The sequence below is a fragment of the Dreissena polymorpha genome, chromosome 4 (genome assembly GCF_020536995.1).
Source record: "Dreissena polymorpha isolate Duluth1 chromosome 4, UMN_Dpol_1.0, whole genome shotgun sequence".
Classification (NCBI taxonomy): Eukaryota; Metazoa; Mollusca; class Bivalvia; order Myida; family Dreissenidae; genus Dreissena; species Dreissena polymorpha.
This window is the reverse complement of record NC_068358.1, coordinates 115,879,476-115,906,866: the sequence shown is the minus strand read 5'-3', so window position 1 is coordinate 115,906,866 and position 27,391 is coordinate 115,879,476. Positions and strand designations below refer to the sequence as shown.

Genomic DNA, 27,391 nt, shown 5'->3' with positions numbered 1-27,391 from the left:
GTTGAACTCACCAATAGCAGGTAAGTATTTAGTAATTAAAATGAATTTTATTTAAAAAATGTTTAAATGCCATTTATACGTTACCTGCTATCTAATAGTTGAATTTGCAGCTGCGGCGGGATGGTTCGCGTATAGCTCCCCAATCCCCATCACAGCAGAAGCCATATCGGGTTATCAGCTTATGATAGCAGAGCCCATACCCGGGGTTATCAGCTAATCTTCGTTAGGAAGGTATTGCCTTTGACTTCTCGGATAAGAGTAAGAACATCTATGTCGTAAAAGACACTACCGTTTGTGAAACCCCAAGGGGGCCCAACAAGTACACGTTGTCTTGTCGGCACTCCAGAAAACGAAGATAAAAGGAGAAGAAGGTGGTTGGATTCCTCCAGAAACGTCCACGAAGCTGTCAGAGCTCGTAAATCATGCGGTCTGCTCTTAAAAGGGATGAATCCTTCGATGAGAGAAAAGAGTAAACTTTTCTTGGTCGAGGCTACCCAACGAGAAATATAAGCCGCAGATACATCGCCTCCCCTTTTTTTAAGGGAATGAAGAGTCTCTTGCGAGAACCTCCAATGGACTTAACTCTCCTGAGGTAGAACTTCAAACCCCTGCAGGTCGCCGTGGTGTAATGGATATGGTGTCCGCCTAGCGACCGGGAGATCACGGGTTCGATCCCCACCGTGGGAGCGTTCTTGAGAATTCTCCAAAAGACACAACGCACTGGTTCTATGCCCAGGAAACGGACTCGAAAGCGTTTATATAGGCCATAGGCTTTCAATGCAATCGAGCTAAAATAAATAGGTTTAAACTATAACCCTGACTGGGCAGATGAGTCTATCTTCATCTTCATGTCCACAAATCCTAGAAAGTCTTGGGACCTTGAAGGGTTTAGAAGCCATAGAGGGGAGTTTATATTTGGCAAGGAATCCTGGATGACACAACAAAGTGACGGAGCCATCGGATCAAAACGAAGATGGTCGTCTTCAATAGAAACAGCATGAATTTCACTTCTCCGTTTTGCTGAAGCAATAGTAAGAAAGAAAACGGTCTGCCAGGTTAGGAACAATCTGAACACTTCGGACAGTGGGCTACACCACACCGTCTCTCTGATGTACGTAGGCGGCCGTCATATTGGATTAGGAACTACTTTAGAAAACAAGATGGCGGCTCCCTCGTAAAGAGGAAAAATTTTAATGTGTGTTTTAGCTCGTCTTTTTCAAGATAACATTCTTTAAGTAATAATTTAATGTAGATCTGTGAATTCCCACAACGTACTTAAAAACTTATTAAAATTTAAAAATGCCATTACCGACATACTGATAGGAGTACTCATAGTATTGACATCGAGTAATTTTAAAAATTAAATCGACTGTTTTCGTTATATTTTGTGAGATACGAGGATTGCTAACCATAAACTTGATAAAATATGAAACACATCACTCATTGTATGAGCATGGATGGCCGAGTGGTCCAAACGGTAGACTTACTTCATGGGGTCAATGGTTCGAGCCCATTTGAGTGTTACTTTTATTTTTTTAATCAATGTTTTTTTATTGCAGCTTTTTAGATCCAATGTTTGATTTATCAATATAGCATAGAGTCTATAATGAAAAAAATAATTTGGGGAGTTCTTATGTTATAGTTAGATTTTGTGACATTACAAGGATTGCTTATATAAAGTATAAAATAAACCACTGACTATATGGGAGCACTGATGGCCCATTGGTTTAAGCTTTTACTCCAAGGGTCAGTGGATCGAGCCTAGTTAAGGAAGACTTCCTTTCTTTTTTTCTTTTTTTTTATTGAGGAATTTTTCTCAAATGTTTACTTATCAATTTAAGGAATTTAATAACAAACTTCAATACATGTCTAATCTGTAAAAAAACATCCCTTTGAAAAAATTGCTAGTTTTACTCTTACATGCCCCTTGTATTTTAAGATAGAATACTTTCCTCTCCAGAGGAAGAAGGTATGGGTTTGAATCCCATCAGGGGCTTCAGAGGATGATTCATTTTGTGACAAATGTTAATATTTGCTTGAGTGTATCCCAAAGTTAACCTAATATTAAATATATAACTGTGAAAGATAACTCAAAATAATGGTTGTTTCTACATGTATATACATTGTGATCCATGGACATGAACATTCAATTATGCAAGAAACATGTATGATTTGAGGGAAAAACACGACAGCAAACTTAGAATGGACATTCATTTTAGATTGTTAAGTAACTATAACTATAAATGTTGTAAAGCTTGTGTATGATGTCCTTGCTTCTGGACAGCAGAACAGTTTAAACATAAATGATTACTCTTTTTCTTTAGAATCAACATTGATGCATTATTACTTAAGCAAAGTTGAACTTTTTTTTAAACTCGATGAATTGGGAACTGAATTTTTCATGTTCGTTGCTTGCATTTTACCAGTACTGAACATAATGTTACTGGTGAACAAATGCCTTCTCTCTGCAGGGAGATGGTGTTTTTCATAAATATCCAGGTTAATTTGTGTAAATACCGAGTAAGACCTCGTATCATATTTATATACATGTAAGCTATACATTAATGATGATGACATTTTGTGTTTCGCGGTTAATTTACAGAGAAAATATACTACAGCCGCATGTCACCAGAGTTGTTAAAAGGGCATTTAGACAGTATTGTCCCTGACTTTTGCCCATTTTGACATATTCTTATAAACAAGAGGGCAACGATGGCCATGTATAGAACCACTGCTGAAAAAAGGCTGAAACAAATATTCTCGGCATGTGCAAATACTTAAATATAGGCCTTATTTAAGCACATGTACACTTTTGTGATCCCCTGGTCTGGGTCAAATTTAATCCCAGGGGCATAATTTGAGCAAACTTTGTAGAGGACTACTATACCTCACTACATACAAAATGTGGTAGCCCTAGGTCCTAGAGTTAAGGATAAGAATATGTTAACAGTTTTCACAAAATAAGCAAGATATAAGCGTATATAATGTTCAATTTTGTGACCCGCAGGTCAGGGTCAAATTTTTACCCAAAGACTGTAAGATGTTACTGCATACACAATTTGGTAGCCGTAGTCCGAATGGTTTTAGAAAAGAAGATTTTTAAAGATTTCACAAAATAGGCGCTTTATAAGCGTTTATTCAATTTTGTGACCCCCGGGGCAGGGTCAAAGTTGACCACAGAGGCATTATTTGAACAAATTTGGTTTTCACTAAATAGGCCTTATATAAGCATATGTTCAATGTTGTGACTCTTGGCGCAGGGTCAAACTTGTTTCAAGGGGCATAATTTGAACAAACTTAGTATAGGACTATAAGATGTCATTACATACCAAATTTGGTACCCCTAGGTCGAATGGCTATGGACAAGAATATATTTGAAGTTTTCACAAAATAAGCACTTTATAAGCATTCAATTTTGTGACCCCGGGGCAGTTTCAAATTTGACCACAGGGGCATTATTTGAACAAACTAAGAAGAGAACTATTACATGTCACTACATACCAAATTTGGTAGCCCTATGCCATACAGTTATGGACAAGAAGTATTTAAAGTTTTCACAAAATAGGCCTTATTTAAGCATATGTTCAATGTTGTGACCCTCGGCGCAGGGTTAAACTTGACTCAAGGGGCATTATTTGAACAAACTTGGTAGAGGACTATAAGATGCCACTACATACCAAATTTGGTAGCCCTAGGCCCAATGGTTATGGACGAGATTTGTAAAGTTTTCACAAAATAGACCCTATATACGCATATGTTCAATTTTGTGACCCCCGGGCAGTGTCAAATTTGACCCCAGGGGCATAATTTAAAAAATTTGGTAGAGGACTATTAGATGTCTCTACATACCAAATTTGATAGCCCTAGGCCCAATGGTTATCGACCAGGAGGTTTTGAAAGTTTTCACAAAATAGGCCTCAAATAAGCAATTTTCAATTTTGTGACCCCCGGGTATAGTGTTTGGTTCCAAAAGGGAATTATCTAAACTTCATAATTTTAATGTAAAATGTAATGATCACACTATTGTTTCTTAACATCTGTTGAACACCTTGGTTCAATATTTGACACTGATCTTTCTGCTACATCTATTGTTAATAATATTATTAAAAAGGTGAACTCAAGAATAAGATTCTTCGGGGGCGTAGCTAGCATTTTTTGAGCTGTAGGCCCAAATATGTTACATAAACACGGGTTTGTATGCGGGGGTCCTCCCCCGGAAATTGTTTAAATCCTATAACGCCTGTGGTAAGATTTTAAGCATATGTAGACAAATAATAAGGTAAGAAAATATCAGACTTTGGTCTGTATTTCTTTGATATTTTACTGTTTCATCTCAATGTCAGAGAACTAAATAACACTGTATTATCTTTATACCAGAGAACTTAATTTTAAAACAATATAGAACAGAGAAACATTTAAAATTGTAACACTCACTTATTCACAAGTCAAACCATGGGAATTCTTTCCAATAATACTGTCTGCATGTCTATATAGAAAAAAGTAGAGTTGATAATTGGAAGATATGTACCTTTGAACAAGACCAGAATTCATTGCCTGAGGATCATGTCAATATGTAATGCAGATTTCTTACACCTCACCACCTTCAGGGTTAACATTTTAATGCGTTTTTCGAAGTTGAAGCAATTTTAATTTTTTCATGTTTCAAAAAAAAATGTATGCCTGGGCCTGCTGTGCCTAATAGCAGCTAAACCCCTGTTCTTGTATAGACAAAACGACTGTTCAAATATGGAATTAAGAAAATTGTTATGAAACTCATTGGTTCAATGCCATTTTGACTATGCTAGCTCTTCATAGTACAATGGTATTAGTAAACAGTTAAAAAATAGATTACAAGTTGTAAAGAATAAAGTTAATAAATTTATCCATGGATATGACTCTAGAACATCTTTGAAAGTTAAAGATTTTAGTAGTATTGGTTGGTTAAATGTTCAAAACAGAGTTAAGCAAATAACACTCAACCATGTTTATAAAATTGTTAACAAGAAATGACCTTCTAGCATGACCTTTTTTGTATAATAATTTTAGTTTAGTGTCTGATATACATAGTGATAACAGTAGACATAGTAAAGATAACTTTTATTTACCTCAATGTCCTCAAGTGAATGGTTTTACCAGCACTACTTTTAATTATAAACGATCAAACTGTTTACCTGCTGATGTAAAAATCGTTATAAAAGAATATATGTGAATTTGAAAACAAAATGAAAACTTCTCTCACAGACAATATGATTGAAATTGAAAGAAGATGCTGATTTTATTTGTTACTAGTAGTCTTATTGTTTAAATTAATGTTATGTGATTGGTTTATATATATATATATATATATATATATATATATATATATATATATATATATATATATATATATATATATATATATATATATATTACTGTTGTTCAAATAAGTCATCAATAAAGTATTTGTACGTACATTTAAATGTGATGACAAGATGGTAGTATACATTGTGTAACTAATGCTCTCTAATAATATATGCTAATTACTATTTGATCTCAAGACTATAGTCTCAAGTTTAAATTAATGATATTTTTATGCGTATTAATGCCACCATTTTTGTACATTTTCCACCCATCTATAGGGCCCCATTGGAAATAAGTTGCAATGCTTTCATGGGACATCCTGTGGTATATATATCATGTCTTGATTTCAACATCTTGTAACTACTTGTTATTTCAGATCTCTGCCAAATACACTGACTATTTACTTGTAACTGAATTTAAATGATTAACTTTGACTGTGATATTCAAAATGTGATATATCAATGCATTGTGATCCAAAACCTGTGATAATTGTTTTCCAATTGTTAAATGTTGTAAATTGACTGTATTGTATGATCTGTACTTGGATGACATATATATACATATGCATGAATAAATCAATATTTAGAAAAGTGTGACTGACACTGTTTCCAGACATATTACAGTTAAATTACTTCATGTCAGTAATGGCAGTCAGGGATGGAAAATATCTTTTCACAATTGTTGCCTGCACTGTGGACAATATTTAGTGTTTTTGTTTCCCATCTAAGGAGTACCCACCCAAAACCATAGGCATGCCTGTGATATGTATCTTAAAGTTTCTTAAAAGATAAATAATATAAATTTTAATGGCACTTGTTGTTTAAGGCTTTAAAAAGCTAGTTGCCTGACCGGGATAACAACATCTGGAATTAAAATGCCTAGGATAAAATATAAACAATATCTGCCAGAAGTACTGTATGGTTGCCATCATCTAATGTACAGAAATACTCGTTTTTCAAATTCAATCAAGCCCCACTCATTCCATTCTATGAAACCTTTCATGTGTCTCAATACTGAGTGCCGTATGGCTATGGTCCATATACAGTTTGTGACTGCCTGGCTAGTAACTATAATGCCATTGGGATCAACGTGGAGTTTACTATTTCTTATATTACACCGAAGAGTTTTCTCTGTACCACTGTACAGTGTTGTACGATTATTTATGGTATAGAACATAAACATATTGATTAAATCTCAAAGTTTGTCGCCTGCAGCCGAACATCAGCAATGTTGCAATGAATATAATTTAAGAAATACTGATTCTTTTAAGTTTGAATAATGTTGTTGTTTTCACTCCAATAAACAACTAATTGGCTTTCTTAACATTTTATTAAATTTTGAATATTTTGCATGCAATAATATCTCATTTTAAACTATAACATAAATAAATATTCTATTATATTACTCCTTAAAGATATTGGTCCTTATATATCTATATTATCGGTTGATTTAGTGCAAATTTATTGGTGTGTAACCCGAACTATATTTTCGGTGTAATATCTTCCGCCTAGAGGCGTTAGACATATCCTTCCACCAAATACACCCGAGAGACGATCGCCGATATGGCGGAATTGTCCGAGGTGTCCCGATTGAGGTTAGGAACTGTAAAGAAGCCTGATGAAGGGTTTCATAGGGCGTTGAAGTTCCATGGCTCGGAACAGTTCCGTAATGGCTGGGTCAGCACAGACTTGTGATGACTTACGAAAAGCCAAGGTATGCGAATGCATAGATCTGTATCCTTTGATGGAGCTAAGAGAAAGGTTCTTATAATCAAAGAGATAGATGAGAAAATCCGCTATGTGTCTAGCAGAGGGATTGAGGGGATCTATTGCCATCGAATACACCAGTCAGATAAGAACTTCCAGAGAGCATCGTAGACTGTTCTGATGGACGTTCTCCTTGCAGAGGCAACGAGAGTTGAGGCCGTAACAGAAAAACGTTTATTCTGTAGGATTGCCGGATAACGACCAGACGTGTAGTGGAACATGTACGGATTCGCATCAAGTCTGCCTCTCTGAGATAGGAGATCTGACCTGTGAGGAAGTTTCCTGGGACAGTCGCACAGGAGACTGAGAATGTCGTTGAACCAGAATCTCGTGGGCCACCAAGGGGCGACCAGGAGGATCTGACAAGAGCTCACCCTGATTTCTCCAAGATTGGGGAATTAGAATGGGTGAGGGATAGGCGTAAGCGTCCAGTTGTTCCCAAGCGAACGAAAGAGCGTCTACCGTCCACGCTGCTGGATCGTTAACTGGACTCACGTAAAGAGGAAGTCTGTGGTTGTCTCTGGTCGTAAACAGGTCGACCAGTGGATAACCGAACGTGAGACAAATCTGGTTGGCAACTTCCTGAGGAAGTGTCCAAACCGACGGAAGGAACTGATGTTTGCGAGACAAACCGTCCACCAGGGCGTTGAGACGACCTGGTATGTGTTTTTACGAGAGAGAGAGAGAGAGAGATGTTGAGGCTCTTGCAAAGAACGAGTAAGTTCCTGGTTCCAGATACAGGGAGTGAGAGTGTGTTCACCCCTGTGCCTGGATGTAAGCATCGACTGATGTGTTTTCTGTTGACACCATCACACAGGAGGAGTCCCGAAGATGTGCTTGGAAATGATATACAGCTAGAAAAACTGCTCGCATTTCGAGATTGTTGATGTACAGGTGGGACTCCTGAGGAGACCACATTCCTGAGATTATCAGGCTGAGTGGTTCCAGGTGAGCGCCCCAACCTTCCTTGCTCGCAACCGTATGAGATGTAAGGAAGGTTGCGGTGGAAGACGTGGTACTCCTGCCAAGAGTCTCCTAGTCTTGCCACCACTGAAGGTGGGGACTAAGAACGGAAGGATGGGAATCTGTGTAAGCAGATTGTCGGGATATAATTTCCAACAAGCTGTGCGATAGTGCTGAAGAGGACGAAGGAAGCGACGTCCCAGCAGAATGACCGGTGACCGGACCGGTCAAAGACCGACCGGTGGCGGGAGGCACGTGGTCATGGACGGGTGGGGAAAGTCGCGGCAAGCCGAACTTTCCCCACTCCGACCAGAGTTAGAAGTCAGTTGACTAGAAAAGTGTTGAACGCTTTTTAGTCTATGACCGGCCTCCAGTAGCCGCTTTTCTTGAACCAGGAAAAGGAGACTGTAAAATCCTGGAGAATAAGTGTCTTGAACCATTTCTACCGCCTGTTATTCCATGAGTTCGAGAATGGAATATGGAATTTGTGGATGCGGAGATACCAGATCTATTGGAACGCGGGGGAATAAATTCCTTTTGTTTTTAAATTGAAAAGTGAGGCCTTTTATTAACAAGGGAATGAACCCACGCGTCCGAAGTAATTTTGAGCCATCGATTTGCGAAGTGCAGAAGTATTGCCGCGACTGGTACCTCCGGGATCGGATGTGGTGGCAGTAGAAAGGGGGGCTTCATAGGGCTGACCTTGGGGAGGTCCGCTCTTGCCTGTCAAAGGCTTGAAAGTCTTCTTATCCGGCTTAGGGTTTGCCTTTTTTCCAAGAATCCTTATCAGACGACTTCTGATAGGAAGACGGCCTGTTATAGGAAAACGGCCTGTTAGGGGCCGGATGAGAAATAGAAGAAGGCCTTTTAGAGAAAAAGTTGTTCTTCTTATCATTCTTGGCTGTCGGGGCTGCAGAGTTGTTTCTCGCTAAAGAAGCAAAGATCTTGTACCCGAGCAGCCGTGATTGCCGCCAGTATCCTGCCTCCAATAATGGAATCTGCTGTGAAAGGAGCAATTCTGTGCGAGGTCCCTACAGATCCTTAGCATCTCGGACATTGAAGACGCAGCATTATGTGATAAAAACTGCGTCGTCCGCGAAATATAAAGAAATAAGGCACGGAGTTCCTCCGGAACTGAGTCTGATAGCTCCCAAGCCGTTTCCAAGGCTGTCGCCGCCATGAGGTCTAGCTGGTTAGCCAGACATATGGATCGGCGCTCTCTCCGTTCCCAATTCTCCAACATGGAGGCAGGAACTGAGATAGGGGTAGAAGCAACTGGCACAGTAAGCTATAGCTATATACGAGAGAGAGAGGGGAGAGATGTTGAGGCTCTTGCAAAGAACGAGTAAGTTCCTGGTTTTCAGATACAGGGAGTGAGAGTGTGTTCACCCCTGTGCCTGGATGTAAGCATCGACTGATGTTTTGTCTATTGATACCATCACACAGGAGGAGTCCCGAAGATGTGCTTGGAAATGATATACAGCTAGAATAACTGCTGGCATTTCGAGATTGTTGATGTACAGGTGGAACTCCTGAGGAGACCACATTCCTGAGATTATCATGCTAAGTGGTTCCAGGTGAGCGCCCCAACCTTCCTTGCTCGCAACCGTATGAGATCTAAGGAAGGTTGCGGTGGAAGACGTGGTACTCCTGCCAAGAGAGTCTCCTAGTCTTGCCACCACTGAAGGTGGGGACTAAGGACTGAAGGATGGGAATCTGTGTAAGCAGATTGTCGGGATATAATTTCCAACAAGCTGTGCGATAGTGCTGAAGAGGACGTAGGAAGCGACGTCCCAGCAGAATGACCGGTTACCGGACCGGTCAAAGACCGACCGGTGGCGGGAGGCACGTGGTCATGGACGGGTGGGGAAAGTCGCGGCAAGCCGAACTTTCCCCACTCCGACCAGAGTTAGAAGTCGGTTGACTAGAAAAGTGTTGAACACTTTTAAGTCTATGACCGGCCTCCAATAGCCGCTTTTCTTGAACCACGAAAAGGAGACTGTAAAATCCTGGAGAATAAGTGTCTTGAACAATTTCTACCGCCTGTTATTCTATGAGTTCGAGAATGGAATATGGAATTTGTGGATGCGGAGATACCAGATCTATTGGGACGCGGGGGAATGAATTCCTTTTGTTTTTAAATTGAAAAGTGAGGCCTTTTATTAACAAGGGAATGAACCCACGCGTCCGAAGTAATTTTGAGCCATCGATTTGCGAAGTGCAGAAGTATTGCCGCGACTGGTACCTCCGGGATCGGATGTGGTGGCAGTAGAAAGGGGGGCTTCATAGGGCTGACCTTGGGGAGGTCCGCTCTTGCCGGTCGAAGGCTTGAAAGTCTTCTTATCCGGCTTGGGTTTGCCTTTTTTCCAAGAATCCTTATCAGACGACTTCTGATAGGAAGACGGCCTGTTATAGGAAAACGGCCTGTTAGGGGCCGGATGAGAAATAGAAGAAGGCCTTTTAGAGAAAAAGTTGTTCTTCTTATCATTCTTGGCTGTCGGGGCTGCAGAGTTGTTTCTCGCTAAAGAAGCAAAGATCTTGTACCCGAGCAGCCGAAATTGCCGCCAGTATCCTGCCCCCAATAAGGGAATCTGCTGTGAAAGGAGCAATTCTGTGCGAGGTCCCTCCAGATCCTTAGCATCTCGGACATTGAAGACGCAGCATTATGTGATAAAAACTGCGTCGTCCGCGAAAGATAAAGTAATAAGGCACGGAGTTTCTCCGGAACTGAGTCTGATAGCTCCCAAGCCATTTCCAAGGCTGTCGCCGCCATGAGGTCTAGCTGGTTAGCCAGACATATGGATCGGCGCTCTCTCCGTTCCCAATTCTCCAACATGGAGTCAGGAACTGAGATAGGGGTAGAAGCAACTGGCACAGTAAGCTATAGCTTGCTTATGTCAGGATCAAGACCCGGCAGTTTGGAAAGGTCCGAAACTGTAGTCGGGTTTTGCAGCTGGTTCGGCTGAAGCAGGCTCGGAGTCTAACTTTGAGGCCAACCCTTACTATTGCCTCTATTAATCATGTCTATGAACTTATGTTCGATACCCAAGGTGATGACTTTTCCCCCCCGCCCTTCCCTGGCGGCTACAGGCTCTACGGTCATCGTCACGGAACAGTTAACCCGCAAACTTGAGCCCGGCAGGATAAGCAAGGCGACGTCTCGCGTCGACCTCGTTTTCAATTGGCTCGACTACAATGTCTGTTTTCCACTCACTGGAACCCACAAATAAACCTCCATTGCCATAGAAAGCCCCTAAGAACCTGACTGAGCCTAAACCGCTTGATGGCGGTAAAAGCTACAAGTCCCCGGTACCCGACCCGATTCCTACTTCTGACTGCATGTAGCCGGCTGAGACAGACGTAGGAATACCAGATAGAGGTATTTCATAAGCCTCTCGCACCAGTGGTTCATTTCCCGGCACCAGAATGGAAATAGCTGGGGAGTAAGGCCGACCAGAGACCAAGTCAGCGGAAAGCATCGGTAGAGCATCCGTATTGAAACGCACAAAATGTCCTTGAGACTGATGAATCCTGTATTTATTTGGATTCGATCTAGTAGCAGCCGGGTGTAAACGACTAGGCAACGTAGAATATACACATGGGGCTGAAACGGTGGCCGTAGTGGCGAGGTGAATCCCTCACTCTGGAGCCTGAGAGTAAATTAGGCGCAGTGGCTGTAGAAGTGGCTGAAACGTGTGTGGAGACCAATTTGGGGACCGATACACGTGGAAAGGAGTGCCTGAGATTCCGTCAAGGAATAAGAGGGGGACCGCCAAAAGGGGGCCGGGGGATCCGAGAGCGCCTACGTGAGGAGCGTTGATGTCCCTTATCCCTGCGATGCCGAGACACTGTTCGGCGACGCTAGGAAAGAGGTCTCCTGGAGTAGCGTCTCCTCGAGCGTTGGAGTGATCGCTTTCGAGTTGCTCGACGCCGAGAAATACTCGGATAAGGAGAGCGTGTCCGAGGTCCATTCCGATAGTAATGAGGGCACGTTGATGCAGACGATGAGTCCTGCGACGACGAGTCAGAGGAGGAGGAATGGCCGGAGGCAACTGACGATAAACGTCTACGTCTGTGGCTAGGGGTAGGAACGCGACTGCGCCTACGGTTGTGAAGAGCAGACAACGTCATGTGAACGTCTAGCCCGATGTTGTAATACGGTGAAACAGAGCGTGAAACCCGTGCAGCGCCTCAATCCCTCAAGGAAGGGGTTGCATGACCAGTGATATGGCAAGGGAATTGTTACCGGTCCGTTCACCGGGCACCGGTCTTTGACCGGTCCGGATTCCGGTCATTCTTTGACCGGTCCGGGCACATGGCACCGGTCAACGGGCATCTGTCACCAGTCAGCGGGCAACGTTCATCGGAAACCGGTCATTGACCAGTCCGGATAGCTCTCATTTTATGACCGGGCCGGGCACCGGTCACCGGGGAAAGCCGACGTATGGCCATAGCCACGTGGTCGACGTCAGACCGACGTATGAACGGAGCCACATGGTCGACGTCACTGGGCAAAGACCGACGTATATCCGGAGCCATATGGTCGACGTCTGACCGACGTATGGCCAGAGCCACGTGGTCAACGTCGCCGGGAAAAGTCCGACGTATGGCTGCAGCCACGTGGTCGAGCCCGGTTCCCGGTGACAGTAGATCAAACCGTTCATAAAATGGCCGGAGCCAAGTGGTCGAGGACGGGTGGGGAAAAGTTGCGGCAAGCCGAACTTCCCCCCACTCCGACCAGACGCAATGGAGCCGCAGGAACAGGATCATCTCCACGCTTGCGGCTTTGGAACGTCCTACGGTTCGTAGCCTTACGCCAGGTCCCATCTGACCATTCTTCTTGCAGAATGGGCATCTGCGATCCTGTGTGCAGCTGGTACATGAAAGACAAGAGTAATATATTTATAAAAACAATTAACTAGCCATCTACCAGATTTGTCATACGGAACATTAAATTCATTATTTGCACATAATGCAAATGATTAACATTCTCTAAGTTTATTATTCTAAAAGAGAACGTAATGTGCACGCTTTTAATCACTCTCTGCCCTCACATGACCACAAGAACCGGCATAAATTAAACAAAAGTTTAATAAAATACAAAGTTGTTAGACAAATAATAGAACTTCTCTTAACAAAACCCAGCGTAAAAACAGTGAACACACGATTTTTCAGAGAAAGACAAAATTGTTCAAAACGTCGGTGTTAATATTTACGCATCCGGAAAGAAGAATGTTATGGTGACACCGTTTCCGGTTTAGCTAGGCTACGTTACACTATGTTCCGTTCTAACCTAAGTCGCGGACATAAGGTGGCTGCTCCAGACATTCCCGGATAAATAACCCACCTTGGAAGGTAGTGGCTATTAGAAAGCATGTAACGTATTTATGACATTAAAATACATTTCAAATTCTAGAACGGGTAGATCTATAAATCGACTTACCTTTAAGGAAATGTAAAGCCGTGAACAGTTTCCACTTATTTGTCAAAAGAGCTAGCTTCTGAGTATCATCTTATGAAAATGTTTCGCTGACGATATCTCTAAAACATGGAAAACACAACATTTTGAAAATTTGTGCCATGTTAACATAATATGGTACCCGTTTCCGAATATTGGTTCCCAAACAAATTAAAGGGCGACACCACAGCCGTTTAACTAGTGAAGTCTACACACAATGATTACCACCCCTCATCAGTGAAAAAAGACTTTATTTCGTATGTTTGGAGTTAAGACTGTGTTGTGTTTTGTAACACTGTTATTTTCTAAAAGTGAACGTCTTGTTTACTTGTTTTCATAATTATACCCTAACCCCCCTTAGCCCTCACTGTTTATTGTATTTTTTTCAAATTTTATGAGTTTTCTTTTTTTTTTTAAAGTTTGAAACTAAGTTATACGCACGGGCGTTCTGCCGTATGCCTAGGTACGCCCCTGGAAGCATCAATTAAAAGTTGTCGTTAAGGTTCATGTAGAGGCTTCATTTTGAAAAATGTGGGACCCCTAGCATTGAACTCAAATTTGATTAAAGGAAGAGTGCCACATTGAAAATGTATACAAATATGCTTGAAAGGATGTTTTTTTCCTTTAAACTGCTACCAATTTTGTACATCAACGTATCATAACATCCACAAAATCAATCAAAATACAAAGCGATTTTAACAATAAAATAAACGTTATTTTCAAAAATCTGAATCATGTTTATTCCACGTATTTCGGCGGAAAATTATATAACTAGTGATTAATATCGACATTGACGAGGGCAAATTACGCTTAAATAGTAAAAAAAGTTTACATATCTAGAAATATCAAAACTCGAACACATGTCATTTCATCACCATGGGGGCAGCCATTTTTAAATTAATAAAATAGAAAGAAACATGCTAAAAACTTACTTTTTAAATTAATAAAATAGAAAGAAACATGCTAAAAACTTACTCATCGCCTAATTGACATTCCAAACGGTTGACGATGACAAATGCATTGGATTGTAATCTTTCCGATGATGTTTGCAAACTGCACGATCAGACCTCATAAACACTCAAAAGAATAACTATGTAAGAAGCATTTCACCAATGTTTACAATCGTTGTCGAATCACTGTACTTATATTATTGCGCATAAAATAGTACGCTTACAGACTGACAGAAAGATCGATACGTAACTCCGTTCAATTCATCACGGTATACTATTCTATTGATAATATATAATAATACATCGCTTTAACAATCTAAAAGTAGAAATAATTCTTTTAAACGGAGTTTTTAATAACGAAAGTGTAAACAACGGAAGTTGGATGGATATTCTGTGAGATGCACTTCGGCTCCAGAAAAACAATACAAATAAACTAAAAAAGACGTGTGGGGACAATTTTCAGCTGGAATATATTTGAAATAGGGTAAGTGATGATATCTCTACGTGGTCTATTCTGTTATTTAGTGCGATCTCTTGCTGATTAATGTTAATAGTTGTTTTACTAGTTGCCACCCAACTGTCAAAATAAGTATGTGTTTTCTCAGGTATGTGTTTACACATACCCGGTTTTCTCACCACTGCACGTGGTTTCGACCGATTTGTTTTGCACGTTTTTCTACGGAGCACAGCGATGGCCACGCTTTCAAAATGGGTAGAAGGAATCGAAGTATAAAATCAATCGGTTTGCCAATTTCTTTATATTCCTTTACAATTTTATATGGCGTCTATTTCAATTTGAGATGGTTTGAAATTTGCAATGTGGTTGAGAGGTAAATAACAAAATTGTTAAGCCTTTGAAATAGAATTGTGACTCTTATTATCCACCATACCTGGATTTTTAAAAAGTAGTTACGTTTTAGTTATTTTTAGAACTTTGTTAAGGAAATTTATCCAAAAAAGGCAGTTGAATAAAAACTCATTTGTTGTTTTATGACAATAATTTTCTGTGAAATATTGCTAACTTAACCTTGTATATGTATATAGCTTTGTATTTATTCAACTTAAGGTAGTGCATATCCTTCCTAACTTTAGATTGAGATTTCGTAAATAAGTGTAAAAATGTATTGGTTTTAAACCAAAATATGTATAAAGCACACAAATATTGAATGTCAAAAATGTGTTTATGTTATTCTATCCGTCTTAAGCTTTAAAATGATATATAGTTTGACCATATTGTACCACATTGAATAAAGATAAACCAAAGCGAAGTTTTAATAAATGTTATCCCCCCCCATGAACCTTAAGATATATATGAGCTGAATGATGGAATAAAGATATGTGAATTATAAACTGTATCAAAAGTCCAACAGTCACATACCTACACAATTTCTTGCATCATTTAAGCCTTACATAAAATATCTCATACATTTCTATGTAAACCCAATTTAATACGCTAAACTAGAACTCAAACATTTGGTCATGAACAACCCCTTTAACTGAATATTTGAAACCATATTTAATATATAAACATGTTTCTATTTGTCAAAAGATAATTTATCTTGTTTTCTTAAAAATAGGGACTACTTAAGCACACTGAAGATAAGCAGGCAAAACAGATGTGTAAGAGTGAAGTTTATGATATCAATAATTACACAAGCACTATAACATGTGACCCATTTTCAACACATCTACTTCGTACAGTAATGGAGTAGATACGCTCACGTTTTGAAATACGCGTTATAAGTTTACATGTTAAACCAAGTTTATAGAAATTGATCAGCGTACGTTCAATCGATCGGAAATCTTTGGAATACAGTCTCGATATACTTTATTTAAGGTGTGTGTTGACACCGGACTCACATTGGATACTATATTGATTATGCAATATGAATTATATTGATCATTAGCGCTTTGCCAATACATGTAAATAGAACATTGTTTATTGATATCCGTCCGATGTAAATCCAATTTGCATTCAACTTATCAATAACAAATAAAAAATAATCTTGACCGTTGTGAAGAACTCGCGTTGTTTAATAAAAAATGGAAAGAAACATACAACTTCGTGTTTAATTATCGGATGCGAATTCAAGTGACAAACAGAGTAATCGATCTTGAGGACATTGTTATCGGTTGATTTTTTTTAAATTTTATCACACGCTTGTGTAGCGAGTGAGCCTGAACGATTGTGAGTAATTATAAATAATCGACTTAAGATTAATAAGTTTCTTCTGTCTACAATCAAATCAAAGGATAATCGACGAAAATGGGTAATTCTTGTAAGAAAAGTAGAGAGGTCAGTATGTTATTTATATTCATTTTTTAGCACAAATGCTTTATTGATTTCGTTGATTGCTACGTAGTGCATATTAATTGAATGGTTCTTAAACAAATGGTTGATCAATCGTATATGATGACATACTCGGTTAAATATTCAAAACCATTAGTCACCCTCATAATAATTTTTGTCACACATTGTCACGCTTGCCGATTTAAGCTTAGAATCACCATAGTAACCTTATGGCAATTTTGTCATAATTAACTGCACACAGAAAATGCCTTAATACATTTAAAAGTAATACTATTTTTTGCGAATAACTTTTTATTCACCCGGGAACTAAATCCTTTTTTTAAGATATGTATACTCTTATCCGAAAATGTAAGCCATGATGACACGGCAGCAGTGCTTATGAAGTAAAATGAGGTTAATGCCACTGAGTTCTATTTCTCGTGCAATAAAATGAATTCTATAAGTTTTATGTTCGAAAGCTCTAGGCGCGAATATATGATATACTTCTCTTAAGTAGCCTTTTCACGTTTTGATAAATTGACAAAATTAAGAAAGGTTGTTGCAGATTCGCAAATTTTCGTTTTAGTTATGATATTTAGTTATGATATTTGTGTGGAAATAGTAATACTGAACATTAACCATGCTCTTAATATCCATTAAATGCATCTGTTTACGATTTGAAAACTTGAACATTATAAAGCGTTGCAACGCGAAATGATTGAATAATTTGGGATGTTCTGTTGTCGTTATATTTTGGGAAAAAACGAGGATTGCTTATATAAATAAAAAAATACATCAGCTAGTAGCATGAGTACGGATGGTCGAGTGGTCTAAGCGGGTTCAAGCCCAGTTGCAGGTTACTTTTCCTTTCCTTTTTTAATCGTATTCTTGTTTTTTTTTACTGGAGATTTTTAGGTCCAATGTTTAAATTTATCAGTTAATGACAAACTTCAATTAATGCCAAAAACTGTGAGAAGGCTCCTTTATGCTCCATAGTCCGTACGAACTAAGTGTACTTTATTGATTTAGTTTAGATGAATCACACGCTATCGAGTGAATAAACATGATGACAACCGACAAACGTTTGTTAGAGGGTTTATATCTTGTTTTTGTTCGTTTTGGATCGGCTAAATGCCCATTTGAAACTATTTCTGAAAAAGTTGATATTGCATTAATGTAAGTGCAATGGGGCGTCAATACTTTTAATGTACGACGCTAACAAGTTATGTACAAGCGAAAGTACTCATAAGGCGTTATAAGCTCGAGTATAGAAGCAATTCGATTAAACGTTTCCAATTTGTTATTTGTGTACTGATCTAATTGTTTTTTTTTTATTATTTTGGTGGGTAAGATTACACTGAGACGAATTCTGCAAAGTTTCATTTTTGTGAAAATGTGACATCGTATTTTGTTTTGTTCCGATGATGATTTTCACCAGCAAAATTTTAATTAAAATAACTGAATGATTATAATCGTACGTATACACTTCTGAAATCCGATATAATAACATGCTGAATAATTAAGAGATGTTTTGGATATAAATGAATCATTTGTGTACGTTTAAGGTAGGGGCATTGAACTCAATTTTTTTTTCAGGTGACATCGGAAAGTAACCAAAAGGGAAAGAAGAAAGGGTTTGCTTTAAATAATGTTGCATAATCGTTTATCATTAAATTATGTTAAATCATCCATATTAATAAATAAAATCGTATATTAGGTACACATAATTATTATTTTCTTAATTAGTCACTGCTTATTAGCCAGATCGCAAAACTAGTTGTTTCCTAATGCATCATAGACAACAAACCAAACATAGAGCCGCAGTGATTTTTATTTAAGGATAGCTTTTATGTTCCTTTCTAACAATTCAGGGCAGTGCATACAGTAACAACGATAGGGAAAGAAAATACCCCTCATGGAACTGAAAATGAATGGTCTGTTGTCGGTTCTATAAACCGTGATCAAATATCTGCCTCACGTAATGCTGGAAAGCCTCCACAGCGAGTCAAGGGAACTACCGGATTCTCGACTCAGGGCAGTATTCCAGGATCAATTCCAGCAGTAAATATTACATCAGCTTATGATCTTCTTCTAGTGACACGTTTTATCGGCAATACAGATACCAGAATTAAGCTAAACGACTATTCTAAAAGAGTGCATTAAAATGAAGGTTTAGCCAACTTTAATCTTATTGATATTAGAACAATACATATTACAGATTATTTAAAATCTTTTACTCAAATGATACCTTTATATTTTTTGTATTAAATCTGTAAAGAGACAAGCAATGTTTGAAGGAGAAACTCGCCCGAATAAACACGTGAAATACAATTTAATAGCGTTATTATATATGTTGAACTATTCATTTCACTGCCCACCTATCAACATAGTTGCAAGTAAACTGCAAAAAGAGAGCCTACAGTTAGTTAGTTTAGTGAACAATATTAATAACGATTTTGTTCGTCAGCAATTTTCATCTCATATAAATGAGAATTATCTCTCTATGCTTTTCAAATTTGTTATCATGATCCATAAATATAACACATATTGGTGCATTTCAGGCAGTTTCGGACAAAGCGACACTGGGTGAAGCATCAGAAGAGCAAAGGTAAAAACTCTTTAACCTCTTGTAAATACAATTATTTGTAATATATGATGTTAAACATAGGAAAACTAAATGGAATAAAGTATGTATGTTCTTGTTTAGTAGCACGTTTAAAAAACGGTCCATTCGACACGCATTGGCTAAATTTGATTTTTATAGGCGCGACGGTTTGCCTAGTCCCTCCTAAAGCGATAACACATTAACAGATATTGACCGAACTCAAGGGGTGAACGTACACATTGCATATGTAGATTTTAAGCTAGATTTCGATGTGTTTTTTTTGTAAAAATTGCGAGTTTTGGTTTATTTTTTTATAAGCAGTATATTTTCATTTGTGTGACTGTATAATTAATAGTATATGGACTTTAACCATTTATATTATATTTCCATGTTGTCCTGTTTCATGGACTGTTGACAGTAAAACGCACTGATAAACGCATTATGGAATTGAAAAATTATCGGCTTGCGGTTGATATTAGCTATTATACAGAGAAAACATTTTATCTTCTGTGTAAATAAATACATGCAATATCTTCAAAGGGTCCGAATAATGTGCAACTATTTAAAGATGAGTCGTTGTTGTTACATTACTTTAGTATAGGTGGTAAATCTAATCGATAGTAGTTTACACGGTAGATCAAATTCAGACACGATGGGAGTTTTGTACGAACCGTCGGCGGTTTGATTCACTCGTATGCTATTAAAGTGATATACTTCAAGAAATGTATATTTTTATATCATTCTTATAAATGTCGTGTTCAATTGTTTTTACCAATATCTACCCATAATATGACCTTACATCATCATACTTATTTTAAAAGTGTAAATGCTTGTTTCCGTGTTTTTTTTGCTCCTTAATTGGGCTGCATTGTGATTTGTTCCTGTTTATTTTATTTTCATTTATATTTTGTTTGTTTTATATTTTGACAAAAAGAAAGAGTACCCTTCAAGCGATGTAACAAAATTCCAGAAACTTCTTGACTTTATTCTACAAGTTCACTGATCGTATCGTGTATGTTCACCCCATTGCTATTTGACCGCCTCCTTCAAAAGTCCAAAAGCTAAGGTTGTAATTAATTTGTCTATTGAAAACAGGAACGGAACCACCATACTATGTTACTATTCCAATCTGTGATTGTTTATGGAAAGGCTGTCGTCCGCTTTAGTCACGATGCTTTGTGTATGGGTTTTAATTTTCTGAATAGAAAACGTGTTGTGAAATGGCGCTATTGTGGTTGACCGCTTTTTCTGCCAGAACTTATCAGCACTCCAATATTGCACTTCTAAAAATACATCCTTTCGAACAATCGATATTATTCGAATTTGAAGATGTGGTTCGAGCAATGTAATGCAATTTTTATGTTGCGTTGGTTACTTCATAAAGCTACGAGCAGCCTGACGCACACAAGGATCTCTTATGTGCCGCAACTAAACAAGACGAGAATCTGGGCATGGAGTTCCGTCACAAGAAAATTGTTGAACAACTCCAAAAAGAGTTGAAAGACTTAAGGTAATATTTATAGTATTGTTGCAACAGTGTTAATTATGAGACGATGACATTTGTTTGTTTGCTTTTATGCTGTGTTTGAGTAAACTTTTCATAATATATTAACGGAACTTAATCATTCCGTGATACATGTCGATAAAAAAACTTACTTCGTTGTATGCTTCCCGCATATTTTTTTCCGTTCCATTATCGCTCTACTATCTGGCCAACAGTTGTCGGTATTTAATTTCAATCTAATATATCAAACAGAAAATATGAACCGCTTGTTTTATTAATAGCTTTTTTAAGCAACAAATGTACACACTTTTAGAAAATAAACGTGTGTGAGTGTCTATTATTAATAAATTACGCGTGTCGCTTATTCCGCGACTAAGTATCAGTCTCATGGTTTGCGCTTGTTTGCATCACAATAAACCTAACTCATTCATCTCTTGAAACAATCGATTAGCGCAATAAAATGTATTTATTCTTCTACAATAAGTTATTGCGGTCGTTGCGAACTTATTAGTAATTTCATTAAATGATGGATCTCCCTGAAAATAATTTAAAAGAATTAACACCGCGCACAAATGTCTTTTTTTTCAGAAATCAGGAAGATGCTTTTAGATATCAAATCGAAGAATATAGAAAAGAAATAAATCGTCTTAATTCTGAACAGAATCAAAAAAGGTAAAACATATTCCTCTGAACTGTAAATGTATTGTTTAATATAAGACAATAAAAATGTTGTGTGTTTTAACTTTTCTAATTCAGTATAATATTTTGTCTTTAAAGCGCTAAAATATGTTATATCTACATATGTTTGTAGAAATGGTCAAACGCAGAAACTTGAACAAAATCAAGATGAAATTGTTCGCCTGCGAAAGGAAAATGAAACTCTCCAGCTACGGTATGTTTTGGAATTAATTTGTGTGCGATAGAGGATGTTTTCAAAATTATAATTGATCTTTGAAAATAGAAATTGATTTAATTGTTTGAATTTTGCTTTATAATTGAAATGGCGCGATATTCATTTTAAAATGAAGTATGCAGTAGCATTAAATAGCATCGAATAATACATTTTGTCACAAGCTCAAAGCCCAACTTGTGTTGATCGACGAAATACTTATCTTATAAATCATCTAACACATTCACTTAATTGATCACATACTTGTCTTTTCTCTATTGTGATGAAACGATTGATTATATTTGTTTCTCATGGTATTTTTTCCTGAAATAAAGCGTCATCAGCATTAAATGACCCCTTATAAGTTTTAAGACACCTATTAAGGATTTATATAATAATTGGTAGAATGTGAAGCTTTATGTCGCTAAACAGATTGTGATAAAAAAGGACCTTGCAGTCGTCGACAGTTCGTACCTTATTAGTTTTCAAATTATAAACTGTCCATTCTTGTCAGATTCTATTAAATTATGTTATTTTAAATGTGCAGATTAAGTCGGATAGCAGCTGATCATCTCATGGATAACAATCCAGACATAGCGGACCTCAGTGATCAAAACAGGGCTACCAATCTTGACGAACAGTTTGGAGAAATATACTGCAACGAGTGGACAGTTGCTTTTGACAGCCTTACAGAACGGTTCAAGAAAACTGACCGTGAATCGATAGCTTTACTTTTGAAAATACTCAAGGTATGCTAACAATTAGTTTTATTTGCACGGTTCGTCTAGTCAATTCGCATGATTTTAAAATCGTTTTTTATCGTTTGATTTTGTTTGGATAATACGAGTAACTTTAACAAGTTAACAGGTCTCTTATTCTAAAATGATCTATACTCGTTTACATAATTTTGCTTAGACCATCAACCATATTTGCAAGTCACGCGCAAGAGATCAGTTACGGACTCTTCAGACGAAAGTAGCAAAATTCATTGGCACCGATGCGGTTTGTATTAGGTTACGTAAATAAATTATTGCTAAAAAATTACCGTTTGGCAAAATATAATCATATGTTTGAACATTGTAACCCTGAAAGCACTACATTATTCATGTACACAGTATTAAAGAATTTGTTTTTTTTTAATTTTGCATTTTTAAACTGTCACTAATGCGGCTTATGAATGCAGTACATTTGTCATACTAATAATAACCTTTTCTTTAAAGCTTCCTCACAACGTAGCAGTAACCCTAAAGGCACTTAAAGACACAAAGAAGAAATGTTACACATTCACACTTACAGCAATACAGGAAGTAAGACATTTATTATTTTTATTTTTTACTTTGAATATTTATTTTTTTATTGTTTGCGATGTTGCTTATATAAATCATCAATTCTAAATAAATGAAATAATAAAGCGTGTGTTACCCTTTCCAGCGATGGTTTAGAAAAGGCCTTCACATTGAGTCAGAATGACCTACTTATGCATTCTATTAATGTCCTTAATGACCTAAATATTACTCATAAAAATCCTTCAATCTGTTTAGGAGTTGTTGGACTTTTAGGGACTGATTCCTACCTGCTACATATCGTCTCAATGACTTCAACATTTAGCAAATAACAATCCTTCCAGAGTGTATGAGATATGAAGTGAACACAATAAAACACTCAAACTTAGACAGTGCGACCTAGACATTTAGTCTGCATGACTGAATCCTTGCTTCTGCACACTTTCACGATTACTTATACATTTTGCCAAGTTTCCAGGAAATCATTCATTGGATATATGAGCTATTGGCCGGATACGATGATAGAGGCTCGAACTTTTGACCTTCAAGAATGCAATTAGGTATAGATGATATTGAACATAATATATTGTTGAGGCGTAAACATTAGACCTCGACGTACGACTTTGACCTTGGCTTAAGCATGCCTTGTGTATGAAAATAAATTGAGATCAAGCGGACATACCAGCATTATGGCAACACTGACACATAGGCAGACTGACGGACAAAGGGTATCGTTATAACTCTACATCCGCTTAACGGTTTTTGGATAAAAATCACATACATGCGTTTTACAAAATCTGCTCATTCTGAAAATATGAATGACCACGTGATAGCGCTAAAAAACGTTTGTCACCATTGATACACAGTTTTTAAAATAGTTTTTATCTATTTAAGGAAATCAACTCAAATCTCAATAACGAGATAGGACTGGCAGTATTAGAGGACCACAGCGTAATGAAATATGTGCTTTCCGTCACTAAAGTGTGTTGGCTGATGAACATATCTGATCCCCCGTTGGTGATATACGCAAAGTGCAAACCTGGTGCACTTTTGGACAGAAACTTCTTTAAGGAATACTTGTCCGCAGGTGACGTTGTTGACTTTTTGGTCTGGCCAGCATTGCGCGTGTGCAAAGACGGCTCTATTGTTCGAAAGGGTATTGCTGAACCAAAGGACACAAACCAAGACGGCCAATGACACTTATTCCAAACTTAAATTTGCAACTAAAGCAGGAGCTCATGTAACGGACACACGTTTCCTTCTGAAATCACGTTGTATTACAGTTACATTAAGCAACAAAATATACTATTTTATAGTGCGAACAAATGACCTGCATCAAACATTTATTTTATTTAATAGACAGCACGACTTTTTATCGACTAAGTTACCGCTGTATTTAAATCCAAAGCCCGCCATAAAAGTCAATGCATTATGATTTTTTAGGTAAATTTCGTTTATTTAATGGTGATTTCAAGATTTTCAAGGACACACATACTATTGAATAATTCCATAAAGTGTCGATTTTAGATTGTTTTTATGCTACGGTAGGGTGGCATATAGCAGTTGAACTGTCCGTCAGTCAGTATGTCAGTATGTCAATATGTGTGTATGTGTGTATGTCAGTATGTCAGTATGTGTGTATGTCAGTCTGTCCGTCCGTCCGAAAAAAACTTTAACATTTGCCATAACTTGTTCACTATTGAAGACAGCAACTTGATATTTGGCATGCATGTGTATCTCATGGAGCTGAACATTTTGAGTGGTGAAAGGTGAAGGTCAAGGTCATCCTCCAAGGTCAAATGTCAAATATGTGGCGCCTGTCCGTCCGAAAACTTTAACATTGGCCATAACTTTTTAAATATTGAACTAAGCAACTTGATATTTGGCATGCATGTGTTTCTCATGAAGCTGCACATCTTGAGTGGTGAAAGTTCAAGGTAAAGGTCATCCTTCAAGGTCAAAGGTCAAATTGAAAAAATCAAAGCGGCGTTCTCATTACGCTGCACATTTTGAGTGGTGGAAGTTCAAGGTCAATGTCATCCTTCAAGGTCAAGGTCATCCTTCAAGGTCAAAGGTAAAAAAAATAAAATTCAAAGCGGCGTTCTCATGAAGCTGCACATATTGAGTGGTTGAAGTTCAAGGTCAAGGTCATCCTTCAAGGTCAAGGTCATCCTTCAAGGTCAAAGGTAAAAACAAATTCAAATCGGCGTTATCATGAAGCTGCAAATTTTGAGTGGTGGAAGTTCAAGGTCAAGGTCATCCTTCAAGGTCAAGGTCATCCTTCAAGGTCAAAGGTCATTTTTTTTCAAAGCGGCGTTCTCATGAAGCTGCACATTTTGAATGGTGGAAGTTCAAGGTCAAGGTCATCCTTCAAGGTCAAAGGTAAAAAAAAATAAAATCAAAGCGGCGCAATAGGGGGCATTGTGTTTCTGACGAACACATCTCTTGTTGGAATAGCAATACGAACATAAAACACTTAAATGAAACCAACTCACCATGTCTGTGTAATGAGATGTTTAAATCTATGTCTATGACGTTTAAACTATTAAGTTTAGTTTAGATAAACAAAATAGCGTTTTGTTGAGAGATTTATTGTTTTTCCATTAGGATATGCTAAACTGTTCGTATATTTTACTTTACATAACTTGACTTCACAATTATATTTACATATAAATCATTTTTTATATAAATCGTTTTATTGAGGAAAACATGAGATGCCGATTTCCACGTCTTCAATTTGGTGTGACATTTAAGATATGAACTTAAAGTTTGAATTGTTTAAATAATCCATAAGTCGAAGGTAGTTGTATATTATCGGAAGACGAAACAAAAAGAATCGGGTGTAATATATCGATTAAAGATCACTGCCTGTAGCTTATATACAGTTATTGAATACCTTCGTTTTGAACTGATCGCCTGACTTTAGTGGGAAGATTTAACTTCCTTGTCGACAAAGTGAGCAAATAAACATAACGCTAGGTTTAATAAATATCAGTTCCACACAAAAGTGTTTTACTAGAGATTTAACATACGTTATTGATCTGTTGGACGGTATATACGTTAATGTAAACTTAAACGACTTAAGTTGGAAAATAAAGGTAAGATAATATAAAGTTTCTGTCTGTCTTTGTTTCATATTCAAATCACTCATTTCTATTTCACAATTCATGTCGTTCAGTCTTCTTATAATGTTGTTCATTCCTATATTTAAAAAAAAATAAGTTCAAGGTCAATGTATGCATCTCCATGTTAATACGTCATATATTTGTCATGGTTTCAAATATTCTAAAATTTGGTGTATCAAAATGATGCGACGAGAAATAACTTGTATTGATATTTTTTTCTAAACAGCAAATAAATTAGAACTTCAACATGCTTATTTTGTTGTAAAATTGTCTCTTATTGAAGATTTAAAATGCAAATTTGTTGTATTCCTACTGTGAATCGAAAATCAAAACTGAATGGAAAACATGCTGAGAAAGAAGTTTTTAATACATATTCTGGGAGTGTAGTAACATACATGTATTTCTTGTGGAAGGTGCTATGCATTTAGTGGGGTGTAAAATAACCCTATTATGTAAAAGTCACAATATTGTCAAGTAATCATTTCAGATGCATTGAACACAAATATTTTTCTTTATACGAAATGACTTTGGAATGGAAATATATGCACGCGGATAAGTATATAACAATATCAATAGCATCAATAATTAAGCCAAATATATGTTTAAAGCTGATACGTCACAGATGGTTGTTTGAATAAAAAAGGAGGCAAAATATTGTTTTCAATTTCGAGAATACGATGCTCGTCAAATAATAAAAAAATGCATCGCTCAAAAGTAGTATAATTATTCAACTAATATCGGACTAAAGTAAGTTTTGGGGAAAGACCTTCTATAAATAGACGAGAGCTTTTCGATTTGCAATTGTATAAATTGTTTCATTCTTTAGGAATTTGCTTTTTCACTGATATTGATATTATATTAAGTATTTGTTTTTTTCATTTTTATGTATGTTGCTTAATCTTCTGAAAATAATAGTTTACTGGCTGACACATTGACATTGACACTCCATCCTTATCATAAACAAACAAATATAACTACTTCTCCGACTTAAAGTTGTCTTTAAATATGCGATAACACTCAGGCATAGGAAGCCTGCTAGTATCAATGACCCAATTTTGAAAACTTTCATATTTTATTCGTTGACGAATCCTGTCAAAATCAGAAATATTTAAACAAACTCTGTTGGACATACATGTATATACTTTGAAATCCTAATACATTACTTATTGTCTTAAATATGTGTACAAAGTTAGTCAACTGTTACTCAGAGTCATCCTA

The 27,391-nt window shown here is 37.3% G+C and overlaps 2 protein-coding genes across 7 annotated transcripts in view; both read left to right on the top strand.

The window, feature by feature from the left end:
• The first annotated feature begins 16,105 nt into the window (after positions 1 to 16,105).
• Positions 16,106 to 26,159, top strand: LOC127877546 (uncharacterized). 4 transcript variants are annotated; one of them, XM_052423507.1, is made up of 12 exons: positions 16,106 to 16,773; positions 18,364 to 18,401; positions 18,639 to 18,828; positions 19,329 to 19,375; positions 20,757 to 20,882; positions 21,465 to 21,548; positions 21,688 to 21,768; positions 22,313 to 22,514; positions 22,681 to 22,767; positions 22,986 to 23,072; positions 23,527 to 23,608; positions 23,943 to 24,076. In XM_052423507.1, exons 1-11 carry the CDS (start codon positions 16,744 to 16,746, stop codon positions 23,587 to 23,589), a joined length of 1,035 nt encoding a protein of 344 aa, XP_052279467.1. In that variant the 5' UTR covers positions 16,106 to 16,743; the 3' UTR covers positions 23,590 to 23,608; positions 23,943 to 24,076. The 4 variants fall into 4 exon arrangements, 3 of the variants coding, with proteins under 3 accessions (XP_052279467.1, XP_052279466.1, XP_052279465.1); XR_008048480.1 differs by having other exon boundaries at positions 16,107 to 16,773; positions 23,520 to 23,608; XM_052423505.1 differs by lacking the exon at positions 23,527 to 23,608 and having other exon boundaries at positions 16,111 to 16,773; positions 23,943 to 26,159.
• The window catches only part of LOC127877545 (uncharacterized), a 20,728-nt gene continuing 19,342 nt past the window's right edge, over positions 26,006 to 27,391 (top strand). For 2 of the 3 annotated variants that reach the window (XM_052423504.1, XM_052423502.1), the window contains exon 1: positions 26,006 to 26,146. The gene's annotated coding sequence lies outside the window, so the exon portion shown is untranslated. The remainder of the gene's footprint in view (positions 26,147 to 27,391) is intronic. The other variant, XM_052423503.1, reaches the window with a different exon arrangement.

Excerpts from the sequence above, each read along its gene's own strand:
- LOC127877546 (XM_052423505.1), top strand. The coding sequence starts at position 16,744 with ATGGGTAATTCTTGTAAGAAAAGTAGAGAG. Across the intron at positions 20,883-21,464 it reads AAAGAGTTGAAAGACTTAAG|AAATCAGGAAGATGCTTTTA; the intron begins GTAATATTTATA and ends CTTTTTTTTCAG. Across the intron at positions 22,768-22,985 it reads AATTCATTGGCACCGATGCG|CTTCCTCACAACGTAGCAGT; the intron begins GTTTGTATTAGG and ends TTTTCTTTAAAG.